The sequence below is a fragment of the Equus quagga genome, chromosome 10 (genome assembly GCF_021613505.1).
Source record: "Equus quagga isolate Etosha38 chromosome 10, UCLA_HA_Equagga_1.0, whole genome shotgun sequence".
Taxonomy (NCBI): domain Eukaryota; kingdom Metazoa; phylum Chordata; class Mammalia; order Perissodactyla; family Equidae; genus Equus; species Equus quagga.
In genome coordinates, this window is record NC_060276.1 from 1898376 (window position 1) to 1909576 (window position 11201).

At 60.8% G+C, this 11201-nt stretch overlaps 1 protein-coding gene across 1 annotated transcript; it reads right to left on the minus strand.

Moving 5' to 3' along the window:
• Positions 1 to 2610: 2610 nt before the first annotated feature.
• On the minus strand, positions 2611 to 11195 carry SLC6A8 (solute carrier family 6 member 8). The gene is made up of 13 exons (XM_046673720.1): positions 10964 to 11195; positions 9247 to 9378; positions 7915 to 8164; positions 7462 to 7594; positions 6485 to 6619; positions 6289 to 6392; positions 6076 to 6200; positions 5367 to 5479; positions 5108 to 5245; positions 4926 to 5028; positions 4734 to 4834; positions 4486 to 4656; positions 2611 to 4118 (listed from the first exon to the last, which is right to left on the minus strand). The coding sequence occupies exons 1-13, from the start codon at positions 11049 to 11051 to the stop codon at positions 3978 to 3980; spliced, it is 1734 nt and encodes a 577-aa protein (XP_046529676.1). The 5' UTR covers positions 11052 to 11195; the 3' UTR covers positions 2611 to 3977.
• Between the last annotated feature and the right edge of the window lie 6 nt (positions 11196 to 11201).

An 11201-nucleotide genomic window follows, 5' to 3' on the forward strand; every position in this document is an offset into this window, starting at 1 on the left:
GGGCCCACCTCTCCCACTAGATTGCCAGTCCCTGTGTCCTAAGCCCTTACCACAGGGGCGAATTCTTGAGTAAATGGTGCCTGCCCACCGTTCTCAGGGCCCTGACCAAGTGATCTGACCTTTGTCAAGTTCTCTTCTTGTGATGTCAATGTTTTCTGAATCTTTTGGTGGCATTGTGGCAGGTGGCTTAGAGGCCATTTGGCAAGAGATGACGAGGACCTGAGCCAAGGCATGGCCACATTTGGGGGAGTGGAGACATTAAGGGGCTGGTGTGAGCCCCAGATGGGGAGCGGAGCGGGCCTGGGGATGACAGTAGGCTGCAGGCTAGGTCGCAGGTGGGGAGGAGGCAGGGACTGCTGATGCAGGAGTTGGTGGGGGCAGGGTGTGGGGTGAGGGGCCTCCTCACTTCAGGAGAGCCAGGCTGGAGATGGGGGAGCTGCCAGCAGTCGGGGTTCTGGAGGTTGTGGATGTGCTGAGAGCAAGAGGGTGTGTGGAGTGTCAAGTCTTGAAGAGAAGTGGGATGAGGGTTGTCAGGAGTCAGGTTGTCAGGTCCTGCAGGGGCCAGGCAGTAGTCTTGCTGGGGAGGCGCCTCTCCACATGCCGGCATAGGCTCTAAAGGGTTGGCTTGAGTTGGGCTCAGGCCTTGCTGAGCTGACACTCCTTGTCAAGCTTGAGGGGCGAGGAGGCCCTGCCCCCTGTCCAGGTTCTTCTTGGCGACTATCACAGCATGGCTGATGGCAGTGTCACAAGCCAGAGCCTGCCCCTGGCTGTACAGCTGAGGGCTAAAGCCTCTTCTTTGCTAAGGGAACCATGTCTTGCTAAAGTGCAGTGACTGTCCTGGGAGTGCCCATGAGGGAGTAAGCTGTCACTTTTCTCTGAGGGACCCCCCCGCCCCAGGCTGACATCTAGAGTGAACAGCAAGCTCCTAAGCCTTGCCACCCAGCCCAGGCCTCATCCCACCCTTCTTCCAGGCCTCCGGATGGAGGGAGTGCCCTCCTGCACCTACGACTGCAGCCTCTTGTGCATGAGGTCCCCGCCCACAGGCATCTGAATGGAGTCACTCTGGCCAGTGCTTCCCCACCCCTTCTTGTAAATTGTGGTAAAATATATGTAGTCTAAAACTGCCGTTTTAACCACTTTTAAGATTACAGTTCAGGGGCATCAAGTGCATTCACATTGCTGCACAGCCATCCCCACCATCCAGAACTTGTTCATCTTCCTGAGCTGAAACTCTGTCCCCATGAAACCCTGCCCCCCCGCAGCCGCCATCCTCCTTTCTGTCTCTGTGAAGTTGAAGTTGACTGCTCTCGGGACCTCACACAGGTGGAATCATACGGTATCTGTCCTTTCGTGGCTGGCCTCTTCCACTTAGCATGTCTTCAGGGTTCATCCAGGCAGTAGCACGTGTCAGAATGTCCTTCCTTTTTAAGGCTGAATAATATTCCACTGCATGGATTGACTACATTTTATTCATCCATTTCCCCATTGATGGACACTTGAATTGCTTCCTCCTCCTCTTTCTTAATCCCACTCCAATCAGGCTTTTGCACACACACTCCCCACCCCCCCCAAACCTCTCTTGTCCAGGTCTCCATGATCCTGTTGCCAAGTCCCAGTGAGCGTTTGGGGCCTCATCTTCCTTGACTGTCGGCAGCACCCCACAGAGCCGATCACTCCCTCCTCCCTGAGCGCCCACCCCGGGGAGCCTCACTCATGTTCCAGGACCCGCCTGGCACTCTTGGGGTCCCTTCCACCCCTCTGGCCCCCACTGCTCAGTCTATGCTGCTAGCTCCCCGTCTTCTTGGCCACTTGTGGGTGTCCCAGGGCCCAGTGCTGGGGCCGCTTCTCCCTCTATACCCACTTGGCTGCCCTTGGTGAGCTCAGCCAGGCTCGGGGCTTTCAGGGCCTTCTTTATGTGCTGAGAACTTCAAAGTTCTCTCTCCAGACCAGACTCTTTTTAGAACTCCAGACTCCTTGTCCACCTGCTCACTAGATGTCTCCACTGGGATGACACCACCGCCCCCTCCAAACCTTCTCTTCTCAGCGCTGGGCCCGGCAACACCATCCTTCCTGGTGCTCAGGCTCAGTCTCTCACTGACTCCTCTCTCAACCTTGCGTCCTAGCCGTCCACAAGCTGGGCTGGCTCTGCCTTGCAAACAGGTCCCTAATCCAAAGACTTCTCCCCTGCACAGCTGGTGCCCTGGTCCCAAGGACCTCCAACTTCCACCAGCTCTGCTGTAGCCTCTTGCTGCTGCCTCCCTAGCTCTCCGCCTTCACCTTGGAAGGTCACCTGTTTAGTGCGGCATTTGGGCAACCTTCTGGAAATTCAGTGCCTGCAACTTCCTGCCCACTTTCCCAAGACCTCATACCACCTTCCCTACTGGTCGTGTCCCTCCTCGGCACACTGTCACCCTTTCTCCCCAAGTAGTGAGCTCCACTTTCGGCCGGCTCCCTTCCCTGCTCTGTCCTCAGTTCCTGGAACAGGCAGGGCGCAGAACAAATACTTGCCCAAGGAAGCAGCTCGAGGTGGGGAGGCCTCCCCGCCCCCCTCCAGTCCCACCTCCTCCCCCCAAGACAAGCAGAGGTGGAGCAGGAGCCAGCTTTGGAAAATGACATGTTTTTATTGCTATGTTTGCAGTGGCTTTTTAGCACAGTAAGAATGTCCCCGCTGGCCCCCCGCCCTCACCCAGCCCCACCCCTCCAGCCAACGTCAGGGTGTGGGGGAAGCCCTTCTGGGGTCCTCTCGGCTGCCTCGGGATTGGACGTGACACAGACGGGGGTTAAGTACAGCTGCTACCTGGAAGACTTGAGACATGGAAAGTGCATCAGCCTTCAGCTCGCAGGTGGCAGCCGTGGCCGGGATCCCTTCCCTGGCTGGGGCCCACCTCAGATCCCTGCAGTCTGCCCAGTGCAGGGGGCAGGGTGTAGGCAAGCCCGAGCATGCCAGGTGAGCAGCCCCAGATCCACCCGGACAGAACACAGCATCCGTCAACTTGTGGGCAAGGGGGGAGTGTGGGGACTCCCCTCAAGGCCCTCACCATGCACTTTTCCACCCCAGTCTGGGGCCGGGGACTACACATGCATACCCACGTGACAGACTCGCACGCTCGACAGCTTGAAGCTTTGTTTTGCCTATGAAAATTAGATCTATAAATTCACACTCCTTGGCTTGGGCACAGGAATAAGGATGGGCTGAAAGGGACAGAGAGTGGCAAGGAGAGGGACGTCGGGGTGTTTTCTCTTTAGAAATATACAAGCAGAAATCTCTCTCCAAGTTTTTATAAAATGTGCAAAATACAAGCCTCATTTGCCCACAGGCACAGTTTACACCTGGTATTCACCTTTGCTAAGAGATAGAGATCTGTATATACCCTACATACTCACGCACACATGCACTCGGACACAAGCTCACACAATTGATATTGGTGGCAATTGGCGCAGGAACCAGAAGGTTCCATTGCTGGCTGGCTCTCTAAGCTTCTAGAGTAGGGATGGGGAGAGGGGTCTAGCCCAGCTGAAATATTCACCTTGGTTCCGCTGCCCCTCCCTTGCCTCCCCCCTCTCCTCTCCTGTTTCCCAAGCTGCTACTGCTGCCTCTGGGGTGAGGGACCACCCAAGGGTGTGTTGGGCAGAGCCTAAGAGGCAGGCAGGCAGGGTGGGCATGGTGGGGTGGAGTGAGACGCGTCCACAGCGGGCACTGGGGGGAGGGCAGGCGGCAGGGCCTGGGAAGCAGTGTGTGTACCAGCTTGGTTAAGGGGGGAGGCATCTATTTTTGGTGGGTTGTGATATTTTTGGTGTTTTATTAAAAATGGAAAAAAGTTATTTTAGTTATAAGCACTCATGGTGCTTCTCCCCCCCCCCCCGGCAGACCCCAAAAGTGTCAGGGAAAGGCAAGCCCCCTGAATGGGGGGGGGGGCTAAAGCAGGGGCTGCTATGGCTACAAGAGGGTGAGCTGGTGATGTGAGCTGGGGTGCCTGTCACATGACGCTCTCCACCACCACCACCTTGCTGCTCTCGGACACTGGGGTCAGGGTGGTCAGGCCCCTGACATCCGAGTCCTGAGCTCTGTACTCCAAGTGGTGGAGGCCCCAGACAGGCTGCGTCAGGTGTTGCCAGCGCTGCAGGAGAAAGAGACACGCTGAGTCCCCGGGGAGGGGCCCTTACTCGTCCTTGGCCTCTCTCCACTTCCCACCACCTGCTATCGACACAGGGCTCAGGGACTGCTCCTCCCGGGGTTACAAACCAGGCCCCACTCCTTGCACTCTGGAAACAGAGTTGAGTGGCTGTTAGAATGGAGGCTAGGGACAGGCCTCTCCTCCCCCTGCCAGCTTTCCTTCCACGCCCCCCACAATGGTCTGAGTTGACCCAGAGGCTTCCAGCACAATGGTCCATCCTGGTGGGTGGGAGAATGGGCATCTGGAAGTTAAGGCCTTGACCCAGTAGAAGGGAGGGGCTGGCATAGGGGAGAGGGCACAGGGAACTAACCTCAGCCACGGTCCCCTTGGCCCTGAGGAGGCAGCCCAGGAGGTGTAGGGGCACACACAGCATGGAGGAGAGTGCGAAGGCCCAGCCCATGGCCTCGCCCCACCACGGGTACACGTAGGTATTGTTGTAGACCAACGGTTTGTAGTACACCACGTTGAAGATGAAGATGCCCTGCAGGTGGGAGCCTGCGCTCAGCCACTGGCAGGCCCTTGGCGCCCCTCGCCCTGCCCAGCCACCTCGGGCCTTACCATGCAGACCAGCGGGGTGAAGAAAGACCAGCACCATTTCATCCAGGGGCAAGGTCGGTACCCAATCATGCAGGCAACGTCATCCATGAAGCGGTCGGCTCCTGGGGTGAAGCGAGGCGGGAGGGCCTGAGCTGGATACCCACCACCCCACACTGCACTGCACCCTTAGCTCACCCCTTGGCTCAGACCTACCATACACCCAGGCAACCACCACGCACTCCCAGAAGGCCTGCCAGAGCAGGGTCGTGCCGCTGGCTGAGTAGTAGTCAAACAACTGGAAGACGTACATCCCGCCCTGGGGATGGAGCCAGGTCAGGGAAGGTGGCAGATGGCAGTTGGAGGCCAGGGGCAGCCCCCACCCTGTCCCCACTCACATCGGTCACCATGGAGAGGTCGATGACAAAGCAGAGGGCACAGCATAGGGCCACAGAGATCTCCCTTTGGAAACGGAAGTAGTAGGAGGCCGGGAGGAGGTCGAGCAGGCCAGTGATGAAGCCTTCCACACCTACAAACTGTGGCCGGGCTGCTCAGGCCACACCCCTCCACCTGCTGTCTCCCCTGGCACACCATGCCCTCTGCCCACCAGCCCTTCCTCACCCTCCCGGCTCCCTCTGTCCTGTTCTCCCTGCAAACCTGGCTGTCGAGACCAAGCAGCAGCAGCATGAAGAAGAACAGGGCAGCCCAGAGAGGGGCCACAGGCATCAGCGTGACGGCCCGGGGGTAGGCAATGAAGGCCAGGCCAGGCCCTGAGGATGAAGGGTCAGAGTGTGGACACCTGCAGCCCGTGCCCATGTCCCGTTCCCTGCCCCGTGGTGCCAGACTAATGGACAACACCAGGGCGCCCTGTGGCCGAGGGCCTTTCCACTTGTGTCAAGGCATTGCTGGGCTGCTCAAGCCCCTGTGGGTCTGCCATACCAGGGGCTGGAAGGTTCCTGCAAGCTCTGGGTGGACCACCACCCATAAGAATGGGGTGTCTGGCTCAGACTCCTGGCCCTGGGTTCTAGGAGCTATTGCGGTCACAGGTCACCACTGACCCTGGAAACAGCCTCCTTTCCCTCTGCCAGAGAGGTATGAGGACATACCCTGAGGCCCCTGGGGACAGATGGATGGGGGCTCAAGGCTCCACGTGGCCTGGCCCATAAGGCTCTAGCTCCAAGCTGGCTGGAACAGCTGTGCTTTGCAGCTGCTCAGCCAGGCCTACCTCTGGTCTAGAGTGTTTAGTTGAGTTTGAATTTTTTCTCTCATTTCTCAGAATGTCTATTTGCATGCACATTCATGTACATGGTCCATTAGGACAGCAGCTGCTGCTCTGAAGGTTGGGCTGGGGCTTGGGGGTCTTTACCTGATTCCGCGACCTTGGAGATGTGCACGCCCTGCTCTGCAGCCATGAAGCCCAGGATGGAGAAGACCACAAAGCCAGCAAAGAAGCTGGTCCCGCTGTTGATGAGCGCGAGGATGATGGCGTCCCTGTGGGCAGAAGGAACCATGTGGGCTGGTTAGGCTGCCTGTTGCCCACAGGCAGGCAGGTCAGGGTTGGCAGGGCTATGGTGCCTACTTGTAGCAGTTGTTGTTGAAGCGATTGTAGCTGCCCAGGGCTGTGAGGGCTCCCAGGCCAATGGCGTAAGAGAAGAAAATCTGGGTCCCGGCATCTATCCATACCTGGAGACAGGCAGGGAAGAGTGGGTATGAGGGACCCTGCTGGGCCGGCCTGCCCCTTGTTTCCCTGCCCCCCGGCCCTGCCTCCACCTCACCTGAGGAGACCCCAGCTTCGACCAGTCAGGCTTGAGATAGTAGATGATGCCGTCCAAGGCGCCAGGCAGCAGCACTCCACGCACCAGCAGCACAACGAGGACCACGTAGGGGAATGTAGCGGTGAAGTACACGATCTGGGGGGCCAGGCTGCTCAGAGGGGCCTGCAGCACCCACCTCCCCCTTGGAGGCCCCCAGCCTGAGCAGGACGGCCGGGCAGGCCACGGTCCCGGGCTACTGGACAGTGTGTTCAGAGGTAAGGAGGGAGGCCAGTCAGCAGCGCCCCCCCACTTCTACTCCTCGGAGCCATGGCTCCTCCCAAAGGAAGCTGGGTGCTCAGCTGGAGCACCAGCAGCCCCATGGCGAGCACAGGTCAGCCGCGGAGGGAGGGGAGAGGCAGGGCCCTCCCCAGGCAGAGTGGGACATCAGCATGCGGGCAGTTCCCATGCCTCCTGTGCCAGCGACTCCAGGTCCTCCTCTGCAGAGAGGTGGGGTCCTAGGTAGCTGGGATTAGAAGCGGCCCAGCCAGAGACAGAGGCAAGAGCAAGGCGGCCGATGGAGGCCTCTGCCTCCCGTCTAAGCGGGCCTACCAGCCCAGCAAGCGGCTGCTCTGTGGACCCCGCAGGGAATGAGCCAGCCCTCCAGGGACCTGGCCATGTCCCACAGTCCTCGGCACACTGTCTTATTATGCGTCTGTTCACACATTTGTCTCCCCAACCTGACAGAGAGCCCCCGAGGGAGGGCATGTGTCTGGACTCCCCCTGGGTCCGCGGGGCCAGAGAGGCAGGCGAGAGAGACAGCCATAGGCCAGGCCCACCCAGACCATCAAAACACACTCAGATCGTGAGTGAGGAATAGAGGCCCTGGCCCTCGCCCAGTCTCCCGTTGCAACAGGGGTCCCTGGCAGAGACACCCCTCCCCCAGACAATGCCGCCCCCCAGCCCTGCCGTCATCCAGCCGTGCCCGCCTCCAGCCATACCTTTCCTGTTGACTTGACCCCCTTCCAGACACAGAAGTACACCAGCACCCAGCAGGCCAGCAGACACAGGGTCACCTCCCAGTTGAGGGCCCCTGGTACCTCCAACCCCCCAGAAAGCCGCAAGACTTTGTTCCTGGGGGAGGGAGAGCCCATGAGGGCTGTGCCAGCAGAGGGCAAAGCGACGGGGAGCTGTCCCAGGGGTGGTGCTCCCCCTCATGCAGCCCTGGAGTCCAGCTGGTCCCTCCTGAGCACCTGGGCTGGGCCTGGGCCCAAGCCTGTGGCCACCCCCAACATGTGTAGCAGCAGTCTCCCCTCCCCTAGGCTGGCCAGCGTGGCTTGCTCTGCATCCCTGGCCTTATCCTCCCAGGGCTGGGCCCTGGCACGCACAGACTCAGGCCACATGTGGGAGACCAGAGGGACAGGATGGACCCGGCCCAGAGGTGCCTGACTTACTCCCAGAACTCAATGACTGGGGACCGGCGGTCAGCAAGCTGGTCACATGTGAGGTTGGCCAGGCTGGCATTGGCACAGTCTTCGTGGCGGAAGATCTCCACACAGTCGGGAGTGTTCCAGGTATGGCCACACGTGGCCCAGGGCAGCGTGGTGGTGAAGGACTTCACCAGGTAATAGAAGCCCCAGGCCAGCACCATGATGTAGTAGGTGTTGCAGTAGAAGACGATCACCATGGAGGCGTAGCCCAGGCCTGCGGGGGAAGGAGTTTCCATGCAGGCTTTTCTCTGGTCAGCTCCCTGCTGCCCCTATTGTCTATCCTACCAGGGATTGCCGGTGCTCCCTGCCGTCCTCCCCCTCCCCACCATCCATCCCACCAAATCCTTCTCTGTTGTGCTCTGGAGACTTCTTTGAGGCCCTCTGGACTCTCTCTTGTGGAAATGTCCCGATGCTGGGCTAACTGACCAATCTGTCCCCTGCCAAAAATCAGCCCCTGCTCCTTGCCCACTGTGCACACCTCATCTCCTGCATCCTCCCCAGACTGAAGGCAGAGCCTCTCCCATCCTGCCCCAACCCGAGCGTTCAGTCCTGTTGATTCCCTAGCCTCATGCACCCGTCCCCTTCTCTTGGGTCCCCCTGCCCCCACAGTGCTTGAGGGAGGGCCAAGCCTCCACATGGCCCCCCAGCGGCTTCCAGTACTCAGCAGCTGGGGCACTTTCTGGTGACCTGGGGCAGTGTAGGCAACAGTCACCCTCTCAGTGTGCAACCTCAGCCAGTCACTTCACCTCTCTGTGTCCCAGCTTCCTTGGGGACGGTAATAGTAGGACCTACCTCCTAGGGCCTCGAGAGATGATGGGAGAACACTGCCCACATACAGAAGGGGCTCTAAGATGACCTTTGCCATTAGTCCTTCCATTCAGACCCTGAACTTTCGATGGCTCCTGTCCAAGCTCCTTAGGCTGGCCCTCTGGCTTTGGGAGAGCTGGCCCCAGGCAGCTTCTCCCACTATCATTTCTTGCACCCAGCCACCCTCCACTCAGCTCCAGTGAGCCAAGTGTTCTTGGCAGGGCCTATCCCCCACCCTGCTAGGGCCTGAGCATCCAAGCCCTGGTGGAGAGGCCCAATCCCCCACTCTAGTCTCTGCCTCCCAAAGTCACTGGGTGGTCTTCATGTCCTCCAGCTTCCCCCTCACAACTTGGGGGCATCACTGGGCCCCAGGCCCAGTGCTAAGACAGGATGAGATTTCTCAAGTGCGTGCCAAACTTGCCCCAGCAATGGGAAAGGGGAGGAGGCGCTGAGGGAGAGGGCAACAGGGGCTGGCCCAGGACTGCTCACCTTTGAACAGGGGGCAGATGTTCCAGACATTGATGCTGCCGGCCTTCATGAACTGGCCCAGCGAGATCTCCAAGAAGAAAATGGGGATTCCTCCAATCAGGGCGATCAGGACGTAGGGAATAAGGAATACACCTAGAGGAGAGAGCACAGGAGGACTTGACCCCAAACCCCCAGCCAAGCGGCCTAGGCCAGGCTTTCAGAAGCCCTGCGAGGCCGGGGTGGAGCCCCAGCTCTGGACTCCACCCCAGCACCATCATAACTTCCCACTGGTGAATCAGTGCAGGGGTGGCCACTGACTCAGAGGCCCAAGGTGAACAGACTTGGGGTGGGGGGGGGTTTGGAGTGGTGGAGGGGGCTCTAGCAGCCCCTGGGCCCTTAGAGCTTCCAGGGCTCTACACCCACAAGGCTTCCGCCCCCACGGTCACCTAGAGCGACCTCATGGGCATGGAGGACACATGCGCTTGCACACACAAGCCATCCCTCCTGTCGCAGTTCCCCGTTTCCCAGGCAGCACAGCAAGTAACAGTGAGGGCATGTGCGTGCATGTGCATGTGTGCACCATGGCTGGCGTTCAGACCTGGGGGCCTGCCTAGCTTGGGCGAGTGTGAAGGTCCAGGGAAGAGGGTGGGTGGCAGTCCTCTGTCAGTGGGCTGAAGGTGAGCAAGGACAGAGGGAGACAAGGCGGGGTGGGGGTGGGGGGAACAGCCAGGTACAGCATACACCAATGAGCCTGGCTCTGTAGGTGGCAGGCAGGGCCAGAGACCACAGATTGGGGGTGGGGGGTTGGGGAGCTGGGTACCAGCAGCCCTTGTCCACTGCCCTGTCCTCCTCTCCAGGCCCCCTACTCTTGAACCTGGCTCAGCTCTCTCCACTACTCAGAAGCGGGGCTTGGCAGCCTTGGCTGCAGCTTGCGCAGCTCCTGGTCCCAGCATCCTTCTTGTGTGTGACCTTGGGCAAAGGCCTTCACTCTGGGCCTCAGTTTCCCACCAACCCTGGTGCTGCTTTGCAGTCACAGGACACACGCGTGCCCATCGCCGTTGCTAAGCTGGGCTGGGGCAGGCGGGCAGGCATGGGGTGTGCATGCAGTGTGTCTAGCAGCGGCGCCAGGCGGCCCAGGCCGCAGGCTTCCCAAGCCTGGCTCAGGCCCCCAGTGTTCCAGGCCCAGGCTGGAGGGGAGGAGGGCGGGGAGGGGAGGGAAGGGGAGAGAGGGGAAGTGAAGAGAGGGGAAGGGAAGGGAAGGGAGGGGAGGGCAGGGGGAGGGACAGAGTGGCCCATTGTGTGTGTGTGTGTCCGTGTGTGCACACGTGGGGGCCCACACAATGTGCCACTTGTGTGCCTGACCAGCGGGGGCAGCCAGGGCTCCTCACCTCTGGGAGCCCCCCAGGGGGCAGGCCTCCTCTTCCCACCTCAGTGGCCAATCACTCCAGGGCCCTCGGGCCCTCGGGCCGGGAGCCTGGGGGGGCAGCCCCGCGGCTTCGGCAGGAGCTTCGCCGGCCCCTCCCCCCACACCCTGCCAGGCACATGACCGGCGAGGGGGGTGGAGGCCGCCGGGCTGGGCCACCGAGCGGCGGCGGCCGGCGAGGGGCGGCCCCCGGTCCCCCGGCTACCGCGGGGGCCCTCCCCACCCCGTGGACTTCGCCCTTGCGCCCCGGTGGGGCCGGCGGCGGGCGGGGGAGGGGGCCCCGGCGAGGAGGCGCGGCGGGACGGGGGCGCTCACCTCCGCCGTTCTTGTAGCACAGGTAGGGGAAGCGCCACACGTTGCCCAGGCCCACGGCGAAGCCCACGCACGACATGATGAAGTCCATCTGGCGCGTCCAGGTCTCGCGCGGCGGTACGGCCAGGCGGCCGCCGGGCGCCCCCAGACCCGCGGGGCCGTCGCCCTTGGCCGGGGCCCCGTCGGGCCCGGGCGTGATCAGGGGGCCCTTCTTCTCGTCGCCGGACACGCTGTAGATGCC